The following is a 25,302-nucleotide window of genomic DNA, read 5'->3' as shown; positions in this document are numbered from 1 at the left end:
CAATTTTGTGTGATTGAACATCTCCTGTTTGCCAGAGTTTACTCCCACAGACTTTTGACTAGTGGGTCAACACCCAAAACTGAATCCTTTCCTCATTTCTGAAAAAAACAAAAAACATCATCCAAAAGGTCAAAAAGCTGGGGTTATATTGCTCTCATGATTGAGAAGGTGAAACATCCTAAAATCTTAAACAGTTAGACTTACTTCATTCAGCAGGAGGAGGCCTGTGTAGTTCAGTGGAAGTGGCACATGCGTCCTCTGCACTTGGTTGCTCAAAGTCAGACTTAAGTTCAAGTCTAGTCGCTGACTGGAGGAACTTTTTCTCAGCCTTTCTTTGACTGATTCTAGAGTTAGTCGATCTCTGGCACAGGGAAGCGGGTTTTTCCTCCTGGAAACTCGGGTTTTTTATCCCGTAAACTCAAGAAAATCGACCATAGTACCCACATTATTTCAGACAGTAACATATTGTTAGGGTTTGGTACCAAGAGATGGCAGCACTAGTTTGCCAGCCTCTTCATCGGTGGCTGCTATAATTAGTGATAGACATGGGTCAGCTGTCACTGATTGGCTACGGCTGGGGATTGAATTGCTCACTCAGTCTCCAAAAGCTAGATAGGGTATAAAGGCTAACGAAAATCAGAAAATCAATTAAATCACTTTTATTACCTATAAGGGAATAAAAAAAACGTTAGCATTTTTTTTTCATTCAGCAGGAAAGTAATTGGATGGATTAATCACTCATGACCTACCACCAGTGCTTTCAAGCTGCTCACTGATGGTAGTAATTAATTCATCCAGTATGCCTAAAACTTTTAACATTTTATGTATTTCATGTATGCTTACACAAACATTTTTCAGGCAAACTTGCTTCCATAATTGTGCTCCTTCAATTTGTTAAAACCTGAACAATGGTCTTTCAGCATCAATTTTCAGTTGCGAATACCACATTTGAAGCTTAATTGAAAATATTTAATTAAAGCGCTGTTTTAATTAAATATTTACTATGTTTTAAACTTAGTAAATGTAAATATTTTATTTATTTATTTTGGAAGTTTTTTCCCCACTTGGTTGGACTATAATAAATTTAGTTTAATTCTTTATCCAAGTATAAGCAAACAAAGTTTGCACCTGAAATATCTTCAGGATTGAGGCAACTCGTGGTAAAGGTGGACCAAGCTCTCATCACTCCTTGTCTCAGTATCTCCCATAATGCAAAGAACATCTCCTTCTTGTGGACATCAAGGGAAGGGCCACTACTCAGACTGAGTTCGACCTTTATTGAGGTCTCATCAGTGGGAGCCAGACCCAGAAGTGGTGATACTAAGGCAGAAGCAATGGAGAAGTCATATTTATCTATATGAGTTGCCAAAAGGTGTACCACCCTATTATTAAATTACTCTCGAATTAGAGAAAGATGTTGGAAGTTTTTTTCCCACATGATTAGACTATAATAAATTTAGTTTAATCCTTTATCCAAGTGTAAGCAAACAAAGTTTGTGCCTGAAGTATCTTCAGGACTGAGGCAACTCATGGTAAAGGTACTTAGTATCACCCCTTCTTGCCTTAGTATCACCACTTCTGTGCCTGGCTCCCACTGACGAGACCTCAATAAAGGTCGAAACCGGTCTGGATAGTGGCGCTTCCCTTAATGCATAGCATTATACATCTCCACAAGGAGATGTGCTTTGCATTATGGGAGATACTGAGACAAGAAGTGATGAGATCTTGGTCCACCTTTACCACAAGTTGCCTCAGTCCTGAAGATACTTCAGGCACAAATTTTGTTTGCTTACACTTGGATAAAGGATTAAACTAAATTTATTATTTTATTTATTTATATTTCTTTTTCAAAATCTGTTGATTAAACCAGTCAGTTTTTAAAAACATTAGATTGACAGAAGAGCAGATTGGCACCATCTGTCTTAATTTACTGCCCAGTAGACATTCATGGCGAAGGACTTAGCACAGCACATCATGCCGGCTTGGACGTTGCCTGGTTCTACAAGGTACGCATTGCCATTTGGTAGCAGCTCCAGGGGTGGCAATGAGAAGTTAGCGACTGGTGCCACCATCACCACTATCACTCACAAAAAAAAATAATGAAAAAACTGGATCCAGATTCAGACTCTGCGACCATTTAATGACTGGAACTTGGAATATTAGGACTCTACTACAATCAGGTCAACTCAAATTACTACAGCACGAACTAAACAGATATGAATGGACTGTTATGGGACTTTGTGAAATTCAGTGGCCCAAAACAGGAGATCTAACAACAGATGAAGGACATTTGCTGCTTTACTCTGGATGTGACTGCAACAGTAAAGGTGTCAGTTGGTACAGACATCGGCACGGATTATCTCCCATTTGTCGGACCGTATGGCTATGGGGATACAAACGAAAGAGGTTTTGAAGTGATCAATTTTGCCTCACAAAATGAACTCACCATTACTAACACTCTATTTCCCCATAAACCTTCCAGAAGATGGACATGGACTTCCCCTGATGGTGAAACACACACACAACCAAATTGACTTTATCCTTGTAAGCACAAGATTTAAAAACTCCATCAACCTCATGAGAACCAGATCATTTCCAGGCGCCGACATTGGCAGTGACCACAACATGGTCATCGCAACTGTGAATATGAAAATGAGAGAAATATTACCTACAAAATCAACTCATAAAAGGTATTATATAGAAAAATTAAAAGATTCCCAAATAAATATACTATATAAATACAAATAAAAATAAATTTTTGACACAAACTTCAAGAAATATAATAACATCGAATCTAAAACCAAATACTTTTCACAAAGGATAACTGAGGCAGCTGAAAAAATTCTTGGATACAAAAGGAAAATAAATAAACCATGGATAACCAAAAATATTTCGGACCTGTGCGATGAAAGAAGATATTTGAAATCTCATATTAATTGCAGTGATAATAGAGAACAGTACAAAAATATTACTAAGATTATTAAAAAAGAAATCAAACATGCTAGAAACTTATAGATATTAGATGAATGCAAAAATATAGAAGAGGACTTAAAAATAATTCTAAAAGTGCTTTTCAAATTATCAACAAGTTAACCAAACCTTTTACTGAATTTTTTCCACTTTAAAACAAATGGTGAGAAGTCATGGAAATATAACAATGATCTGTATTTAAGTTTTGCAGAGCTGGGAAAGGCATATGACAAGATGCCTAGAGAAAAGCAGTTCAAAACAATACAGTTATATGGTGTGGGAAGAGAACAAAGGGTGGAAGATAGCTCTGTGTGTATTTGGTTAAGAAAGGGGTGAGATGGAAATTTTTTGTTTTATAGGGCAGTGAGTCAGTGGAACAACATGCTTGTTGAAGTAGTTAGTGCATCTGGTGTGAATGAGTTTATGAGAAGACAAGATATTATGGGGGGTGGGCAGCATGGTTTTGTGAATGCTAGGTCATGACTCAGTAACTTGCTTATGTTTTATAATGTAATGACAGCTGAGTTGGATAAAGGTAATGGGTTTACAGTGATACTGCTGGACTTTGCAAAAGCCTTTGACAGGATAGCTCATGGAATTTTAATCAGCGAGCTGCAGCACATGAGGATGGATATAGGGTTGGTGAATTGGATTGGAGGGCGGTTGATGGACAGATATCACTGAGTAGTTTATTCAGGAGTAGAGTCCAAAAGAACGCCCGTGACTAGTGGCGTGCTGCAGGGTTCTGTTCTAGGATATCACTAATGTTTAATTTGTACATTAACGATATACAAAGGATTTGAGAGGAACTGTTCAGTTATTTTCCAGTGATGCAAAGTTGGGTAGAGCAATAATTAATAGAGATGATGTCAAAACTTTGCAGGATGATTTGGATAGATTGGCAGACTGGGCAGAGGAGAATGGATGTCAGTTAATGTAGCAAAGTGTAAGGTTATGCATTTTGGAGTGTAAAGATTACCAGCTATGTACCACATTGGTGGAACTGTACTCCAGGAAATTGATAAAGCCAGAGAATTGGGAGTGTTAGTAGATAGGCAGTTAATTTAGGGGGCACATAGCAAAGGTGGCTAAAGCAGCTCATCAGATTGCTTGGTTACTGATTCTACTTTGACAAGCAGGTTATTGTTCCTCTTTATCAAGCCGTGATAAGATCCCATCTTGATTACTGCATGCAGATCCGGGTGCTGGGGTTTTTGGTGATGAGGAAGTGGAGAGGGTCCAGAGGTGAGCGACTAAGATGTTAGTAGGTCTATGAAATGAACCTTACATGAACAGGTTGAAGATTTGTGGGTTATAGAAACTGTTTGATAGGCAGAAAAGGAATGATATGATTGAGGCATGCAAATTACGGAGGAGTTTTTACAAGATTAATTCAGAGGAAAGTTTTCAGAACAGGTCTGGTGGTGGGAGAACTAAGGGGGCCACCCACCCTAGAGTAGTTAGGGTGGGTGGTCCCTATACAGAGAGTAGTTAGCAAGAGTGCTAGAACCAAGTTTTTTTGCTTGGAGAATAGTGAATGAGTGCAATAGGTTACCAGTCTGTCATGAGTGCTATGACTGTGAATGAGTTCGAAGCAAAGTATTATAAATACTGTGCAAATGTTGGATAGTTCTTGACATGATGTCTAGGGCCTCTGTTGATGAGCTTAAGGACTCCTTGGGGTAGCCCATAATAAAAATTGCTGGTGGTTTGGGTGATCCATGACTCCCTTGATAAGTCTTTGATTCCATAGAGGTCTCTGATAATAATAACAATGATAACATTCTTCTTTTAAGAAGAATGTCCCTTAAAAGTATTTTACAATGTTAAAGAAAGCTCATATTTATGTCTTAAATTCCCAGATAAAAAAAAAAAAAAAAAAAAAAGAAGAAAATGATGGAATTCTTTTCTTCATTTAACTTTTTTTTACTTGCTTATTTATTTATTTGTTTTTGTTTTAGGAGTAAAAATACTGAATGTGAGGCTTCTGGGGATACTTTATTCAGATACATTCTTTGCTCTTTGTAGCAATAATTTTGCTGCTGTTGATCTTCATGAATGAGTGCATATAATCTGATGCTTCTTGCATTAGGTATGTGGAGTGGTTTAATATTGTCTTCCTTCTGTCTGTGTACCTTTTCTTTAAACGCATGTGTTTTGTGGCTGGAATGGTAAAAGTGGATTATCTGAAAAAAAAAACCTTCCATTCATAGCTTGTTTGACTAACTTAGTGAAATTGAACAGAAAATTCAGGAAGCAACTTTTGTATAGTAAATTATGATTTTTAATTATACATAAGTTAAAATTTTAAGGTAATTTTTTAAACTTGCATTTGTTTTGTAAGAGAAATCTTGCTTATGTAAATTGTTTTAGTTGACTGCATTTGAGTTGGTTTTTCCTTCTCTTATTTGCACATTTATTATTATTTTTAAATACTAAAAGTTAAATTCTTCTTCTTTTTTTTTTTATCCTCTTTAGCCACCATTAATACAAGCAGTTTTTAAGGGTGATATTAATGAAGTTCGTCAGCTGCTGTACCAGAATGAGGATGTTAACTATCAAGATATTGAAAGGCGGAGTGTACTTCATGCAGCAGCATTTTGTGGTGATGCTGAGATAGCAGATCTTTTGATTCATAGTGGGGCCAGAGTAAATACCAAAGATAACCGCTGGGTTACTCCACTCCATCGAGCTTGCTGTTCAAGAAGTGAGGTATAATGTGAAGCATTCTTAAAATATCTTATGTAATATTAAAGTTTGCTGATTTATAATCTTGATTTTTAGGGATATTTCGTGAAAACTGTGTAAGCACATGTTATATGTTTAGGTCATTATTCCTCCATATGCAAATTACTCTTGTACTCTACATGAATAGATTTTATTGAAATATTTTGAATCACGTATTAATTCATTTCTGTTTCAGGTACCATTTAGAAACAAAGAAAGATATTCTAGGAAGCTAATTAAATAAATTTATATCGAATAAGGAAGAAATTTCTGAAACACTGAACTAGAATATAACAGTGTTCAGACTAGTTTTAGGGATTTGAGAATTAGGTTAGAAATAAAACATTTGATAAAAGACTAGAAACAACAGTAATGAGAATTCTGAGAAAATTTGTGAAATGAATAGATGGCATCCATTCATTCCATTCATTTCGAAATTCCTGGAAGTAAAAACTACGTGGACACGAAAGGTAAATAAATAATTTAAAAGCTCAGATTAATTATTTACAAACTGATGTTTCACTAGATTTAGTTAGCATTATCAAAGGCAATTTAACACTAAAAGATTTTTTTTTTTTCCTGACCAAAGTAGTTTGTCCTGACTTTCTGAAATATTGGGTTCTGCACTGGCAGAGGATGCTATAGACAGCTAGGAAAGAGAGAGGGATCAGGTGACTTTGATTTGTCTAAGGCAGGTAGATAATCTGTTTAGAGGTTTATATACTGTTCTGATTCTGTGTCGTTTTAGGAGGGAGCTCAGTTTCTTCTGTTGTGCTTTTGATGTAGGTGTTGTAAGTGTTGCGCCTTTGATGTATTTAAAAATGCAAGCTGCTTTATTTCAGAGCTGCTTTCCTCCACTGGAGGAAAGCAGCTCTGAAATATTTAAACTAAACCAAAACATAGTAATAGTGAAAGCAGATAAGTGCAATGTTACACTTATCGTGAACACTGATGACTACAATAATAAATTGAACGAATGGTTATTCAATACATCAAATTATTTGCCTATAGTAAATAACCCTATAGTATCAAAAACAAAACTTTCATCCTAGATAACGTTACAAGTTGGCTAACTGAAATTGTCCAAACTAAACATTTTTTTTATCTGCATATATCAAGGTTATATGGAGTGCCTAAGGTTCATAAACCTTGAGCCCCTATTGTTGATGCCATATATTGTGTCACCTATAAACTAGCTAAACACCTGGCATCCAAACTCAATAGCCACATTGGAAAGACATTATACATAAAAAAAAAAAAAAAAAAACCTCTATACAAAGCCTTAAATTAGAGGAGAACAATTGCTTAGTGGGATGTGATGTGTCATCCTTTTCTACAATTGTTCCACTACACGATACACTAGTTCTCCTGTCCAAAATTTATTCCCCTGACATCATCCAACTCTTTAAGCACTGTCTTAAATCATAGTGTTGAAGGTGTTGTAACAACGCACTCCCATTTTCACCCCCTCCCCACATTTTGCCAACTTACACATGGAATCAACAAATCGTATGAATCATTTGACTGTGATAATGGTGTCATGAAAATTGGAGATAAGGATATCCTAGATGTTTAGAGAATAATTACTTTGAAAGATTGTTAAATCTACCATGCAGGGACAGAACCATACTAGAAAATTTTCAAGTGGAATGTAAAGAGGTATCAGTACTTCAGGTAGAAAAAATCCACCGAAAACGTGAAATGTGGAAAGGTAGCTGGAGTAGATGATATTCACCCAGAAAAGTATGGAGGTATAAAAATTTTGCAGTGGCTACACTGCATAATTTAGAGGACCTGGTCAGAAGGTTAAATTTCCAATGATTGGAGTAGAGCTCTCATAGTAGCCATCTATAAAAAAGGGAATAAAACTAAATGATAGAATTATGGAGGAATTTCTTTACTACTAAGTGTTCCAGGTAAAATTTATGCAAGCATACTTGAAAAGAGGTTGAGAAAGATTGTGGAAGAGAAACTTGGAGAACAAGCTGGACTCAGGCCAAATAGAGGTTGTCAAGATCAGATTTTCACTTTAGGACAAATAGTTGAGAATTCATGGAAATATGACAAGGTACCCAGAGAAAAGATTTTCAAAACACTGCAGTTATATGGGGTGGGGGGAATAGAACATTATACAGAGCAATACATAATTTATATTTAAATTGTCAGGCAGCAGTTAGAATTTAAGGAAATACAGGAAGATGGTTTAATGTAAACTCAGGTGTAAGACAAGGATGCACATTATCTCCACTCTTATTCATCATCTATATTATTATTATTATTATTACGGGCAACTCCAAGGAGTCCATAGACTCATCGAGGGAGGCCCTAACATCATGTCAAGAACAACTATTCGACATTCACACAGTATCTATCATATGAGCTGGTATATCATCCAATCCTACAGATGTATTGACATTGAGGTTTTGTAATAGACTGTTCCACTTCATTCACCACAATTCCCGTATAAACCTCTAGTTCTTTCATTCCTGCAATGTCACCACCTGGATGATATACTCTTGCAAAGTGCTTGCTCAGTAATTCCACTATATCAGCTGATTCGATTACCTCCTTACCTTCAGCATTCTTTAAAATCATTCTGCCATATACATTTTTTCTTTTACATGCAACATACCGAAAAAACTGTTTGGGATTCTCTTGAACCTGCATGGCTAATGTTCCTTCATAATCCGCTTTTGCTTTTCTTACCACACTCGTTACCTTTCTGGCCTGCGCTTTATACCATTCATGTGCCTGCCAGTCACCTTTCTCCTTAAATTCTCTCCACAGTTGTTTCTTTTTTGGCAGCTCAAGATTAATGGTGTTATTCATCCATTTAACCCCTACTTGATTAATTATTTGGACTCTAGATATACAGTCAGCCATTGCCTCCTGCAGACACTTCTTAACTGCCTCCAGTGCACTATCAACATCCAGCCCTTGCAGTTTTACATGCCATGGCACTGAACCAATCAAACTCCTAAGATTGTCATACTTACCACCATGATAATTCCACATGTACCCTGTCTTAATTGTAAATTCCACACTTTTAGCCACCTCTCAAGTCAAGACCCTATGATCACTCACCAACTGCTGCCAATGTGGTCATATTCGTTACAGCCAAATTCTCAGTTGCAATTACTAGGTCCAGCACTCTCTGATCCCTAGTATTTTCTATTACATGCTGTCGCAGATAGTTATCCCTTAATAACCGCATAAAATCCAATTCCTTCCTCCCATGTGTCCTCTCCTTCTTCCAATCAATGTTACCATAGTTGAAATCTCCCATAATAATTACCCTCCTTCCACTCATTGTGTCTATTTGTCTATGCGTACTATCTCCACCATCTATTCCATCACCTGGTCTATAGCAGCACCCAATTGTATATTTTGTTCTGCTAGCCTCAATCTCACACCAGATCACTTCAAATGTGCTCTTTTCTCTATCCTGCAGTTCAGCTTCTATTCTCCTTGGCTGTAGCTCATCCGCTATCATCAATAACACTCCTCCCCCCTCATTTTATTCTCCCTGTCACTCCTGAACACACTATACCCTCATATTCAATCCCACTAGCTATATCATCTTCTGTCAGCCATGTTTCACTAATGCCAATAACCTGTGGCCTGGAAGTGCCAACCAAGGCCAAAAATTCTTCCTTCTTGTTCCTAATACTTCTGGCATTAGTGTACATGAATTGCAGAACCCCATTTGTCCCATTCCTATTTTGATGCCTATCTATCTATCTATCTATCTATCTATCTAACTATCCCATTCTGATTTGTTGTCCTTTGTACTCGCTTGGGCATATTACACACATTTATACACTCAACTGTCTCCCTAAAGTCTGCATATCTACCCTCCCCCCTTAATAACTGTAGTTTCCTTGATTCTGCACATCAACTTCATTCAACAACACCTTTTCAAGTCTCCGTAACCAAATCCATTCAAATGCAAACCATCCATCTTATATAAATCCTTTCGCCCATCTAACTCACTCCACACTTCCACAAATTCCACATCACTCCTCCTGCATAATCCGCACATAAAGTCATTAGCAATTTTGGCCCTCCTTCTGTACTCTTCACTGTCATACTGCGGCAACACCCTCACCATCCTAACTCTCTCACTCTTCTCTTTTGCTGCCTCAAGCAATTCCTTCAAATTTTGTCTCATAGCCATTTTGTCTCCTTTCAAATAATTCGTTCCTGCTACTACTATCAATTCTTTGACCCTCTGCTTTTGTGCTCTAATAGACTCGCTTACATCCTCAATGTTTGCACCAGGTTGGTATGATTTTGTCAAACTCTCATCTATCACACCTCTTACTAAAAAATCTCTGTACAACACTCGTTCTTTCATTTTGTTTACACTCACGATCATATTCTTATTTTTCTTATCATACTTTTGCCATTTATTAGTTGGTACACTCGGTAAACATTTTTGCTAACGCTCCAGCTGCCAATTCACCCTATGTATCGCTCCGCACAACCGTGCGATCTCACTCATTGCATATGTCTCATAATTTTTATTATCCGTTAATCCATTCATTCGTTCTGTATTTTTATCTTCATTCTCACTTTCAACGCTGCTCTCACAGCTATCTGGTACTACCTTGATCCATACAATATATGGATCATTTTATGAAAAAAGTGGTATCAAGTGTGACATAAGAATTGGAGATGTCAAACTTAGCACCTTGCTTTATGCAGATGATGTTGTACTCCTAAACACATTTAATGCAAGTCTCCAGGATTCACTAACTAAATTGAATAACAGCTATAATGAATTTGGCATGAAAATTAGGAATAAAAATAACAAAACTATGAAAATAGGCAGGAGCATAAAAAGCTTCAGCTGCATTTTAAATGGAGATCCTACAGAAACAAGTAAAATATTTCAGCTATTTAGGCATGGTTTTTAGTGAAAATGGCAGATTGAATCTGGAAATAGACAATGGAATAAGCAAAGCTGGTATATGGTGAGTAGCCTGCTTAATAAATTTATATGAAATAAGAGATAAATTAGCAAAAACACCAAATTAACAGTATACAAGACAGTGTTCAAACCAGTTTTAAGTTATGGATCTGAGAGTTCGGTTAGAAATAAAGCACTTGATCAAAGACTTGAGAGTTCTGAGAAAAATTAGGGGAGTGAACCAATGGCATTAATGGCAGAATTATATTAAAAATGAAGATATTAGAAAGGAACTTGACATTATTAGCATTCAAGAATTAGTCAGCAGAGCTAATCTAAGGTGATATGGTCACTTAAATAGAATAAGAGAAGAAAGGTTAGCATGTTTATGCCAAGGTGACAGGAAAGAGTCCCAGAGGAAGACCAAGGCTTAGGTGAATGGATTCGGTCAGAAGTGCCTTAGAAGCACAAAATGTTAGATATGACAATATTGGAGTGCTCACAAGTAATAGATTGATTTTGAGGAAAATTGTTAATAGGAGATTAATAATAATGTAAACTTAATCATGTAGTGTTGTCATAATTATCTGAACACCTTATCGGTGCATATCAGGAAATTGATTATGATTGTTTGATTCTTTGGCACTTAATTCACCCCCCCTCCCCCCTTCCCCAATCGAAGCCCAAAGCTTGGTTTAAGTATAAAGGCAATGTCCCCATTTGGCCATATGTCCCACAGATTCTCTAACTTTTTATTTTGTCAGTAATATATATCCTTGAATTAGTTTCACCGTGGAAGTTTCACTTCTGACCGAATTCATTTACCTAAGCCTTGGTCTTCCTCTGGGACTCTTTCCTGTCACCTTGGCATAAACATGCTAACCTTTCTTCCCTTATTTTGTCAATAATATATATCCTTGAATTAGTTTCACCATGGAAGAGGAAAGAGCTTTTACTTTCTTGGATACTTTAGTTACAAGGCAAGCAGATGGATCCCTCATGTGCAGTTTACTGTAACCACACATGCTACTTCACACTACTATCCTATCCAGAAACTTGAAATTTTCAAAACTTTAGCCTCCAGGGCAGAGCAAATTTCATCCTCATGATGAGCACTGGACATGGAACAACAGGCTCTGCTCACATCATTCCAACAAAGTGGTTACAACAAGCAAATCCCTTGTCAAACTCCTTAAAAAGAACAACAAATCCCTATCCCTCAAACCAGACTAACATAAACTATATCTTTCCCCTATATCAAAAGCACAGCAGATAAATTGGGCTCCTTCCAGAAATGATGCAGAATTAGATCAGTATACAAACTTCTAAATGGAGCATCTATCTGCATAAGACAAAAAAGGTTGCCTGGAGCTTCTATCCTTCCCAGCTGTTTATAGCATCCCATGCCAGTGTGGAACCCAATATTTCAGACAGACAAGATGTACTACTTTAGCCAGGGGAGGGGAAAAAAAAAAAAAACATACTTCCAGAATGGAGAACTAAAATGGGAAAGACAACTTCACAAGATGGAAGAAAGCCAGGTTACTTCACAAATCCCCTTTAAATCGGAGAGACTGTTCCTGGAAGTGGCACAAATTTTATAGAATCTGATTAACTGTAACAGAATGGATGGTATGATTTTACATAGATTTTAATGCACCACCCTATCTACCCATCAGCATTAACAGAAATCACTATGAAGAGTACCACTGTCATTTTCCATTCACATGACTGTTCTTGTTGTTCAGCTGATTTTGTTTGTTGTCTTCAATGAGTGTGTAGTGTTAAATTGTCCTTGATAATGCTAATTATCAAGGGCAATAAAATGTTGGCTTGTAAATAATTAGTTTGAGCTAGCAAATTGTTTATTTGTATTCCATGTCTATATAAACTCTTTTTCAGAAACATCGACATGAGTAATATCAACAACTATGGAAATTTAAACATGAAAAGATGGCATCAATGACAGAACTGTAATTAGAAACGAAGATATTTGGATGGAACTTGGCATTGTTAACAGTCATGAATGTGAAGCAGAGTTAATCTAAGGTGGTATGATGTCTTAAATGGAACGGTAGTAACAAAACTGGTAGCTGATATCGGTATGTTAGAAAAAAGTATGTGGCCTCCCTCGTCGAGTCTCTGACTCCCTGGAGGTCTCTCTCAATAATAATAATAATAATAAAGACTTGAGTAACACCTTTAAGTTGATGCAGTCAGGAATATTTGGGCACACAGAAATTTAAGATGATCTGACAATATCAGTGTGCTGTCAGCTGATAAATTTGAAGGAAAATTGATAGGTAATTACTAATAATGGAAACTTAATTATATAATACTATCCTGTAATACACTGGTGTCCAAAACCTAAAGGCAAACACTATATCTGAAGATATAGTGTTTGTCACACAAATTGCCACAAGCAGATTCAGATGAATCTGCTTGTGGCAATTTGTATAAGTGATGATTTCAAGTAGAAAGCTGGTGCACATTCAAATTTTCGAATCTCACATGCAAAGGGGTCACATGGTAGTATTCAACAGGATAAAAGACTGATAAGTGAACTGTGTTTGAAGGAGGCTCTTTTCATGAAAAAATAAAGTTGCAAACTTGGATGTCTTATAATGTCTCAGAGACATCATCTAGATCAGGGGTCGGCAAACTGCAGCTCGCAAGCCACATGTGGCTGTTTGGGTATGTACATGTGGCTCTGAAGTAAAATTGAAAATGAAAATAAAACTATTATACTTTCATTTATAAAATTTTTAAAGGATTTTATTCACATAATGGTGACTGATTAGGTTTTAGGGTGCCTCGACATCTGAGGTCATTTGCAGAGCAACAAAGTGACTAATAAGTGAGCACATGGGCACCCTCTACTAGGTGCCCGTGTGATTTTTTTTAATGATTTTTTCTTCATTTAATAAAGATATAATTAATATTATAACTTGTTATATTACTATAAATTTACTATAATATTACTTTAAATTTTCCTTATTTGTAAAAATATATTTATGGCTCTCGAATAATTTTTAAATTGTTGTGAGGGACAGGTTTGGCTCTTCTGTCTCAAAAGTTTGTTGACCCCTGATCTAGATGATTTCATGCAGGAAAGACTTATTGGAAACTTGAAGAAGATCACAGATTGATATTGCTAGAGAGCTTGGAATCTTACGTAGCATTATATTCAGGCTCTGGGCAGCATTTCAAACCAATGAAATGTGTTCCAAATCTTTACTAATTGATTGCCCTCACTCTGCCATGGAACATGAAGACAGATTTTTGGTTATAACAGCAAAACCTAATCAACACATCATGGCAGGTCAGCTTGCAAGTTGGCTCCATTCAAGCACAGGCAAATGATAAGGGATTCTCTAGTCACAATCTAATGGCAAATAAATTGCCAGACGTTTTTTTTTGCTGGCACATTTATAAAAAGAAGGCTCTTGGTTGAGATGTTTTTTGACTAATTCATTATGGATAATTGTATGTATATGTGTAAGAGTTGCAGTAGATGTTGTGCTCTTGCAGTGTTTGTAGTATGTGTGCTTATTTGTTTTAAAAAATCTTTAAACTTAGAGTGGAGCGTAGTAACCAGTGAAAGAAAAATAGTGGTAACCGTCTTTATGAGTTAAATTTTGATTTTAGTCATTTCGTGAAATGAGACATTACTGTATGGTTTCGTTAGAATATTTTGATAAATTATGTTTTTTTAAGGCAGATGGTAGGAGGGTGTGTGATTTGAATGTTGACTTGATGGGTGATAATGTATTGGTAACTGAAGGTGATAGTAATGTGAACACAACACGAAGGATAAGTGCTTGCCAATAGCAAAGAAAGACACTGTAAAAGAGTAGTGAATGAGTAGTAAACAAAAAAAGTTGTAAAAAAAGCAAAGGAGTGATCTGTTGAACAAAACAATCGATGGAGTAAAAATGATGAATGCAATATGTATGTAGTGAATGTAGCGCATACACGGTAGGGTGTAGTAAGAGGAAGATGCAAAAGATGGTGAAATGGTAGACAAATGAATGAGAAATGGTAAAGAAAATAGCATAAAATATATGAACACAAGTTAGGATATTAGAAAAGAATTGGTAAGGTTCAGGAATGAATTAAGGCCTGTGCAGAGTCAGATAGGACAATTAGAGAAGAGATTGGTAGTTGGGTGTAAGAAGGGTAAGTGGCAATGACTCAGAGATGAATGATTCCAGTTGAATGGTGGAAAGTAGTGTAATGCTGTATGGGGATTCTATAGTGAACAATGTGAAAATGTGTTAAAAAAGTATGTCTGAGGAGAGCAAAAATAGGAAGAGCGACTGAGGCTGTGTAGCAGAGAGAAAATGCAGAGGAGTTGACTGTGCTGGTTGGAACAAATGACTTGTGAGAAAGTGTAAATGGGGTAACGCATGATTTGAGATTGTTTGCTAGACAGTGAAGTGAAAGAGTGCAAGTGGTAGAATTATGACAATGTATTACAGCGTGAAGTGTGTTAACAAGGTATGATTGTGGAGAGCTGAGGTGGGGAGCAATGATTACAAATAGCATGATAGCTAGAATATGCAGGAAGAGAGGACTTGAGTTTGTCGATGTGTGGCATAAATTTGAAGGTAGGAAAGAGCTGTATGCTACAGATGAGGTAAAACTGAATCATTTAAAGTTTTATCTCATATACTACATATGGTCTGCATTTGAGTGACAGCAGAAGTGAGAAGCTTGAGTAGATTGTTGATGAGAAGCAATCAGCATCTTGGCAGTCAGGGAAACAGAAACTAGATGGTAGGAACTGTGAGAGTAACCAAAGTGGTGAGATAAGGGACAAAGGAGACAAGATGAAGGGATGACCTCAGTGGGATCAACAAGGTTAAATTTCTGGAATGATGGGATAAGGAATTGTGGGAAGGAAAGGAGATCTTTTCTTCTTAAAGTTACTATGCTTATACACCAGGCAAGGAATGGTGCAGAATTTATGGCCTTGATACAGTTAGGCAGCACACAAATCATTGGTGTTAGTGAGACATGGTTAACAGAGAATGATGTGCTTACAATAATAAAATGTGATGGCTATAACATTTTCAAAAAGATAAAAGTGGAGTGGGATATTACTGATGAGTTCAGAACATTTATGTCTTCTCTAGGTGGAACTTGAAGAGAGCAGTAGTGATCATGGCTTTGAGGCCATCTGGAGTGAAGTTGAGATTAGCACAAATTTTAGATATTTAGTGGCATGTTGCTATAGGGCAGGGAATGTATGTTGACATTATTGGGAGGATTTGAAATTTCTTCAGATATCTATTTTTTACTTTGCTGACACTTCAGAAATGTGACAGGATAGAGCACAGTTCAGAATTTAAACATTTAACAGATCTTCATGTAGAGCAGTGAAAAAAAAAGTCCATAAATCGAAAGAAAGTTACTTCTTTTCTAAAACAGTCCATTAACAAATTAAAATCTTTCATTTAAACCACCTTGTGCTCCGAGAATGCTGACTTGAAAACCAGCAAAATATAAGTTAATAAATATCACTTAGTAATTTATGATTTATTGTTTTTGTGTTTTAATACTTTAAAAAAAAAAAAGAGATGAATTACTTTCAACAGTGTGTACAGGTAAAGTTGATGATGTTTCTACACTGAAGGTCATTTTTTGCTGATTTAAAAAAATTCTAAAAGCGTGAAGTTTTACCTCATGGTTCACAAATTAGTCCCCCCCCCAAAAAAAAAAAAATTGAAGTCGAAAAAAGTTTTGCTAGTTGTGTACTTTGAACTTGTACTTATCATGCGCATGCTAATCTTAAAAAAAAGCAAGTAGTTCTTTCATGCTGCAGAGGCAATTAAGCAACTTTTGCATCTTCAACTTATAGCTAAACTTGAGAGAGAGAGAGAGAATGTGTGTTAGACATGTTTAATATTGTTAATAAAATTAGCACAAATATTTCATACTGATTTTAAAATAATAAAGCGAAAAAATATAATTTTATAATAATTATCTCTTTTTCTATATTGTATGCCATTCTTGCCATACCAATTTGTTTATTATGTTGTTTCGTGAAAATTATGCCTAAATAATGGAAATGTTTTACTTGTTCTGTAGATTGTCTATGTGAATGCAGTATTTTCAGTTTTACTTTTCATGGTTTTATTTTCATTGCAGATTTTTATGACAAATTTGTTTCAGCAGTTATTCAGTTTAGTTATAGAATTCTGATGACTTTATATTATTATTATTACGACACCTCCAGGGAGTCCAAAGACTCATCCAGGGAAGGTACCCACTCCACAACTCTCCGTCTCCATTACTCAATCCACCAACTTTAACTAACCACAACTGCATCAACAGCATTTACCACTGACTACCACCACTAGTACCATCACTGAAAATTATGCCTAAATGATGGAAATGTTTTACTTGTTCTGTAGATTGTCTATGTGAATGGTTACAAATATATATTTGTATATATATATTTGTATGTGTGTGTGTGTGTATATGTTAAAGATACCAAACAATTTTGGAAACTTTTTAATCCTTTTTCCCAAGTAAGCAAACAGACAAGTAAGTCAAGTTTGTGCCTGAACATAGTTCAAATCTGAGGCAACTCGTGGGTTTATACCCAAGGTAAAAAACTTTTTTACCTTGGGTATAAACTATGTTAAAGATACCAAGCAATTTTATAAGCAAGTTTTAAACTTTCTACATCTTAATCTCAGGATGAGATTTTTATTTAATAAGGTCAAAGCACCTTGTGGCAACTAGTTTAAGTAAAATTTATAAGCTCTACATTACTTCAACCTTGGCATTTTTTGGGTCTGGCTCCCACTGACAAGACCTCAATAAAGGTCGAAACCGGTCTGGGTAGTGGCCCTTGCCTTTAATGCATAGCATCATACATCTCCACAAGCGGATGTGCTTTGCATTAGGGGAAAATACTACGGAAAGTGATCGAAGCTTACTCCACCTTTACCACAAGTTGCCTTAGACTTGAACTGTGCTCAGGCTCAAACTTGACTGACTTGTCTGTTTGCTTACTTGGGAAAAAGGATTAAAACCTAGCTTATAAAATTGCTTGGTATCTTTAACAAGTTTATACCCAAGGTAAAAAAAATTTCTATATATATATATATAATAATCATCCAAGCTTGATTTGCTTCCTCAGTCTTAAGTAAAAGGCTGGTTATATTCCACTAATTCGAGCCCTACCCAAGGACCTATGAGTTGTGGAAATACTTTCTGAATGTGAATGCTGTGCTGAACAAAGCAGCCTTTTGCAGCTGCCCAATTTTTAATCCATCTAACTCGAGTGCTTCCAGATGTTTTTTCATTGTTTTAGGTATGGCGCCTAAAGCACCTAATATTATGGGAACAACTTTCATTTTCTTTTGCCAGATTCATTCAATCTGGACTTGCAACTAGTGATACTTTGTAATTTTTTCAGTTTCTTTGTTGTCAATCCGACTATCTCCTGGTACTGATATTTCGATAAACTGAACACCCCTGTTTTCACTTTTTTCAGCCACTGTTATATCAGGTGTATTACATTCCAATCTTTTGTCAGTCTGGATTTTGAAATCCCAGAGTATTTTAGCTTTTTCATTCTCAATCACTTTCTGGTGAACTTTATTCTTCCAAATAGTCTTTAGATACTTTAAACTTGTACTTTTTTATATAAATGCCATTGAATTATCTTAGCTACGTTATCATGCTTTTTACAGTACTCAGTTTGTGCGATTTTGCTGCACCCCCTTATAATGTGGTCTACCATTTCTTCCTTTTCTTTGCACAATCTACATTTATTGCCTTCTTGAATTTTTTGTATTTTTGCCTTCATAACGTTGGTTTTAGTGGCCTATTCTTGTGCTGCAAAAATTACCGATTCTGTTTCTTTCTTTAGCGCTCCATTTCTCAACCATTGCCAGGTCAAGTTGCTGTCAGCATTGTCCTTGACTATGCTGTAAAGGTATTTTTCATGCAATGTCTTACTTTTCCATCTTTCAGTTCTCACTTTTACTTGGTTGGTTTTGTATTCCAATTTTGTCTCCATGGGTTTAAATAAACCCTCTTTCCTTACTTCATTTAGAAATTTTTCTGTTGTTTGCTGCTGATGATCATTCAGATTTAGTTTTTCTTCTTCAATGACTTGCTTTACTTGTAATAATTCTCTGCCTCCTTTTTCGTATGATAGATAGAGCCTATCAATGTCACTGTGAGGATTGAGGGCATGATGCATTGTCATTAATTTTTGAGTTTTTTGGTCTAAATTCTCTACCTCTAGCTGGATCCATTCAACAATGCCTGCTAAATATCTCAGAACAGGTATGGCGCAAGTGTTAATTGCTTTTATCAAATTTCCTGCATTAAGCATTGACTTAAGGAGTTTCCTTAGTCGCCTTATGTATTCTGCTCTAGTTTTTTCTCTGATCTTATTGTGCAGAATTTCTGATGCTTCTAAAATTCCCAAATATTTGTAGCTATCGTCGAATTTTATTACCTTGATTGAATGATATAATCACGTAACCACAAGAAAGATATTTATTTAACCAAATATTTCGGTCTGGAAATAGTAGACCATGGTTAAATAAATATCTTTCTTGTGGTTACGTGATTATATCATTCAGTCTTATGTCACAAGTATCCTTGAAACAACAAATTATTACCTTGATTTTTCACCATTGAGCAGCTCGATTTTGTTCAGATCTTCAAACTTTCCTTTTGTTTTTCCAATAATTGTGCATTTGTCTAAGCCAAAATCCATTGATATATTGTATCTTGACTGAATATGTTCACAGTATTAAGCAATGATCCAAGTTCATTCTCTGATTTTGAGTATAACTTTGTATAAAAGGTGAGCTATCTTTGCACTTTTTTGTGCAGTTTGATAACCATGAGCAGTTTTATTTAAAATTCTAGTTAAGCAGATCAATGACATGATTAACAATAGAGGAGATAATGTGTCTCCATGAGAGATGCCCATTTTTATTTTTACCTCTCCAGTTTCTTTTCTATTCAGAGCCAATGTTGTTTTCTTATGCTGGATTGCAAAAGGTTTTGTACATTTTTGCTAACACTGAATAGTTCTGTGCATTTTAAAATCCAACTATGAGGCACTGAATCAAATGCTTTTTTTATAATCTATTCAAGCCATAATGAAATCATTTGCAATTTTTCAGAATCATTTTATCAATCAGCAATTGGTCTTTTGTGTCTCTTGAATTTTTGCTACTACCTTTTTGTTCAATTGGAAAAAGAGAATTTGCTTTACGATAGCTGTATATTTTGTCAGCTAGTATACCTGTGAGTAGCTTAAAAATTGTTGGCAGGCAGGTTATTGGTTGGAAGTTTTCTGGCTTTGGGCCTTTTTCTTTATCCTTTATGATCAAAAACGTTTTCCCTTCTGTGAGCTACTCTTCTTTGCTTTGTCCTTCTGAAACATCGTTAAATTAGTAAGTCTTTCATGTAAGCCAATCAGATATTTCAACCGTTAACCATGTAATTCTCCTTTCCGAGTGTTGACCAATTTTTTTTATCTTTTTAGCTTGCTTTTGAACTATTTCAGTTATTATTTTCAGTTTGTCCATTTTTCGTTCTTGAGATCTGTCCATAATTTGTTCAATCCACTTTGCCTTGTTATTGTGCCTCTTAGGGTTCTCCCATAGGTTTTGCCAAAAATTTAAGTGTAATTTCTTTGTCTGTTTTTATACAATGAAACCTGTGGTGAATTCATCATTAAAAAACACGTACTAACCACAGTGATAAGTTTTTATACGTAAATATTTCGTCCCAAGTATCTTGGGACATTCTCAGTATACAGTAATTCAAACAATAGTAGGAATAACATACAGTTAGGGCACATGATTAAAATGGAATCTCAATATGCATGCAGTAACATGTTATAGAAGTAAATTAAAATATAACTGAACCAAAAAAAAAAAAAAGAAACATTTAGATTCTACATGTTTTTGGTCATAAAATGTTACAAAATATAAGACTTATTATTAAATTGACCATATATTTAAAACGTACTTCTGTTTGTACAAATTGCCAACCGGTTTTGCTAGAAACTGACTAGCTTTCTCAAGGCTTGCACAGTACAAAAATGGTAAATGCACAAAGGTTTAAGAATACAAAGAACCGTTAGTACCTGTTAGGTAGCTAAGGTAACACGTTCGTGTGACATATCTACTCAGCATCATGAACACGCATTACATGTAAATGCGTAATATGATTATTCGCGTATTGTAGCTCTGTTGAACTGAGGGAATTAATTAGATTTTTCCAAGTATCGTTTAGTATGGCCCCCTGATTTCTGTTTAGGTTACTGCCTGTACGTAGTACAACTGCTGCTTTTTTAAATACTTGATGTCTGTAATCCTCATCTATGTAGGGCATGGAGCTGTTATTCCAGTCTATAGTGTGGTTCGAAGTTGAAAAGCGATGTGCCAATCCAGAGGTGATCGTTCTGTTGTGATTAACATCGCCAACATGTTTTTCTGTCTTATTTCCAGGCTTCTTGAAGTCTTTCCAATGTAGGAAAGACTGCACGTGCAAGGAATATTATACACACCAGGATATTTATAAAATGAAACACTGTCTTTTGGAGATCTTAGAAACTGTCTTATGCTATTTGTTGGTTTAAATACAACCCCGACGTTATGGGTCTTCAACAATCTCGCAATTTTTGTGGAAGTTGAACCTATAAAGGGGATGACTTTTGTTGAAATTTGCTGGGAGACTGTTCTTTCTTGTTGGTTATCTTTGTATAGAAATTTGTTTATGATGTTTTGAGGATAACCATTTTGTGATGAAAACCATTTGAAGATGAAATCTTCACCAGCATTACTCCTAAACCTTCTATATGGTAGAGATATGTGGATGATATCTTCATCATATCGAAGGACAACTTAGAAAACCTACATATGTTTGTTAATAGAATCAGTGCACTCCACAATAAAATAAAATTTACTCTAGAAGTAGAAAATAATGAACAGCTCCACTTCTTGGACTTACTAGTAAAAAGACAAGGTAACTTTCTAGAAAAAGGTGTAATTCATGTTAGGGATGATCTCAGACTGCAAAGACGTCGTCAACATATCATAGCCAAATTTTTGTTTTGGGTTCAAAAATGAAAATTTTTTCTTCCAGGTGTTCTAGAAACAGGTTTGCTAAGTTTGATGATAAAGGAGACCCCATTGCTATTCCTTCTTCTTGCTTGTAAATTTTACCTTTCTTTATATCCGGTTACTTCACTTGGAAAGGTAAAATTTACAACCAAGAAGAAGTAACAGCAATGGAGTCTCCTTTATCACCAAACTTAGCAAACCTGTTTCTAGAACACCTGGAAGAAAAAATTTTCATTTTTGAACCCAAACCAAAAAAAAATTTTTTTTTTGGTGCAGTTATATTTTAATTTACTTCTATAACACATTACTGCACGCATATTGAGATTCCATTGTAATCATGTGCCCGAACTGTGTGTTATTCCTATTCCTAGTATTGTTTGAATTACTGTACTGAGGATGTCCCAAGATACTTGGGATGAAATATTTATGTATTAAAACTTATCACTGTGATTAGTACAGTGGTATCTCGCTAATCCGAACTAATAAAAACCGTGCTCATTCGGATTAGCGAATTTCCCCCCAAGAGACAATAACTAGTGTTTAAGACAATAATAATCAGATTCTAATGGTACATCAATTTAATTCTGTAAATAAATGAAGTAACTGATAGAAAAAAAGCTACTTTACTGTAATGTAAAACTTAAAAAATAATACAAGTTTATTTTAGTAAAACATTTAGTTTATATGTACTGTATTGTTGAGGAATCTGATTTAATAAAATTGCATAGTTCAGTACATAACATAACGTAATAAAAAAATATCACTTTCTTGTACACAACACAAAAAAAGTTTCACAAAATAACATAAAAAAAGATGTTTTTTTAAATTTGTTTGTGAACAAGTCACTGATTTTCTTTTGCTTCTTGGAAGCCAAATGTTTTTCGAATGCTTCTTCTCGGAGCTGCATTAGTAATAAAATTTTGTGGAATGGTTTATCATTCTGCTTAGCTCATTCTATACACATATTAAAACTGTAAACTGCCTTTTCTTGTTTTACTTTTTTTCTTCGCGTTCTTTATCGTCATCATCATCTTCTAATTCATTCTGTCGCATCATATTTATAATTTCAGCATCTGATTTGATTTCACTCTCAGTTCTACCTGTAATCCATTTCGTTACATCTTTTTGTGAAATTTCAACATCAGATTTATATTTTTAACCAAATTATGTACGTTTTGAATTTCCTCTTTTTGTGTATCACTGTAATTATCTTGGTAAATTCCAGAAGGCCAGAGTTTTTTCCATGATGCTCGAATTGCTTCAGGTTCTACAGCTTCCCAAGCAAAGGTGAACACACAATAAATCAAAATAGGCCTACACTATAACCATACAATCGACAGTATGAAAAAAATACTGTACTGTAATAATAATAGTTAAAATAATAATTATTAAATAAAAATATTAGTGCACAAAATAATACGTAATAAATAAAACTTTTTTTTCTTTCAAACCGCAGTTTGGATTACTGGAAGGTTTGGACTTAAAGAAGTTTGGATTAGCGAGATACCACTGTATGTGTGTTTTTCTTTGTCTGTGGTATTTATATTTATGATTTCTTTAAGATTATCATTCCTGCAGCAATCAATTTTCTTGTAAAATTGTTGCTGATTCACGCGAAACATCGAATTTTGCTTGTACTATTCAATGCGTGCATTGAACAGTACAAGCAAATGTACTGTTCAGTGCATGCAATGTATCTTCTTATTTTAGCTACAACTGCAACTATTTTTTGCTTCAGTTCCTCTAATACTTCATCAATAGGTTGTGTTCCAGTATTATATCTCTTTATGAGGTTATTTTATATTTTGATGTTTTTCAGGTTCTTTTCCTTAAGGTTTTTCAAATTGCTCACGTCTGCTCTGAGTTTAAGAATTTTATTCTCTATCGATGCTTCCATTTTTGTTCCTGAGCCTTATTGCGTTGGGTTCACTAATCTTATAGCCTAATTCTGATTATATGATGTAGGCTACTGATTACATAAGTTCATTCTTTTTAAGGTTACACGGTGATCAGCACTCATATTTGTAAATTTAGGGACACAAAAACACACGTGTTGAACAGATTATTTTATTAATTACTAATAAAATAAAACTTGACGTTTTGACCTCTGTATCGAGGTCATCATCGGAAGAATACAAGTGTATAAGGAACCAAGCTACATGCTCATGCCCTGTATGCCGGTAAACTAAATCTACGTAGTTAATAAATCCTTTTCCCTAGCCTGACCTCTAGTGATAAAAAAAAATAAAATAAAAAATAAATAAATAAAATAAAAATAAATAAATACAACTGCAATAAACTGCTAAAGTCCTCAAGTATTAATATTCTTCTGGATAGTTCTGATTGTATAATATGATTTCTTTCAGTTGCTGTTGAATGTTACAAACACTTCACCAGGTTGTCTTCTTGTAGTGGGATTTTTCTATGGCTAGTTTAGGTTATACAGGTTGTAGATGGGTCCTCCACATTCTTGAAATGGTTAGGCCATCATTTTTGTTGAGATTTGGGTTGTGTTTGAGCATTTCACGACTCTTTAAATTTTCTATATGTTTTGGTGTGGTGTAGGGACTTAGTATTTTTCCAATCAATTCTGTGGTATGTTTGAAGTGCGTGGTCAGAAAGGCCAGTTTTACCAAAATGGAGGTATTTAATGTGTCGTTTGTGTTCGTCTTGTCTGATTGGGATAGTTTGCCCTGTGCACATGGTATTTTGTATACCCACCCAGGGGTATACAAAATACCATGTGCATTGTATTTTGTATACCCCTGGGTAGGCTAGGTGTGGAAGAGCGTCTTTAGAAGAACCGAGTAGGTGTCTTAACTTATTTGGGGATTTAAAGGTGATTTTAATGTTGTATTTGCGAAGTGTTCTATCTATTTTTTCAGAAATGACTCTAACATAAGGAATGGCAATAGCATTCTTGAAATCTTTTTTGTTCTTACTGGTATCTTTATGGAGGATCTTGTGAATGGTTTTTTTACTGTATCCATTTTTGATAGATGTTTGGTTGATGATCTTGTATTCCTGGTTTAGAGCCTGTTCATTAGAACAAATAGTTAGGACTCTGTGTTTAAGGGTGCTTATGACACCTAGTTTTTGTGTTAGATGGTGGTAAGAATTTTTGTGTATGTATTGGCCTGTGTGTGTAGGTTTGCGGTAAACTGAGAAGGAGAGACAGCCAGAGGGAAGACGTGTGACAAGTGTGTCTAGGAAAGGAAGAGAGTTATTTTTTTTCCATTTCAGTGGTGAATTGGATACGTTTGTGTTGTTTGTTTAGGTGGCTAAGGAATGTATTTAGAGCTTCACGGCCGTGGGGCCAAATGCCAAAAATATCATCGACGTATCTGAGCCATATTTTGGGCTTTAGACATGCTGTCTCTAGAGCACGTTGCTCAAAGTCTTCCATATAAAAGTTAGCTATTGGGGGAGAAAGTGGTGAGCCCATGGCTGTACCTTCTTTTTGAAGGTAAAAATTGTTTTGCCACACGAAATATCCGCAGCGGAGTACGTGGGCAAAGAGGGTCGTGATGTCATGTGGAAATACATTCTGTAGGTGCAAGATCGTATCATTGATTGGGA

At 35.4% G+C, this 25,302-nt stretch overlaps 1 protein-coding gene across 1 annotated transcript in view; it reads left to right on the top strand.

Moving 5' to 3' along the window:
* Positions 1-25,302, top strand: part of LOC150109762 (serine/threonine-protein phosphatase 6 regulatory ankyrin repeat subunit C-like) — a 336,489-nt gene that overhangs the window by 42,898 nt on the left and 268,289 nt on the right. The window contains 1 exon segment of the mRNA XM_090396213.1: positions 5,449-5,682. Within this exon segment, the coding sequence (XP_090252339.1) occupies positions 5,449-5,682 (234 nt within the window).

The sequence above is a fragment of the Typopeltis vanoorti genome, chromosome 1 (genome assembly GCF_054136105.1).
Source record: "Typopeltis vanoorti isolate ZY-2024b chromosome 1, IOZ_Tvanoo_1.0, whole genome shotgun sequence".
NCBI classification, from domain to species: Eukaryota; Metazoa; Arthropoda; class Arachnida; order Uropygi; family Thelyphonidae; genus Typopeltis; species Typopeltis vanoorti.
Note: the sequence above shows the minus strand (reverse complement) of the source record. Positions and strands in the feature narration are given on the sequence as shown.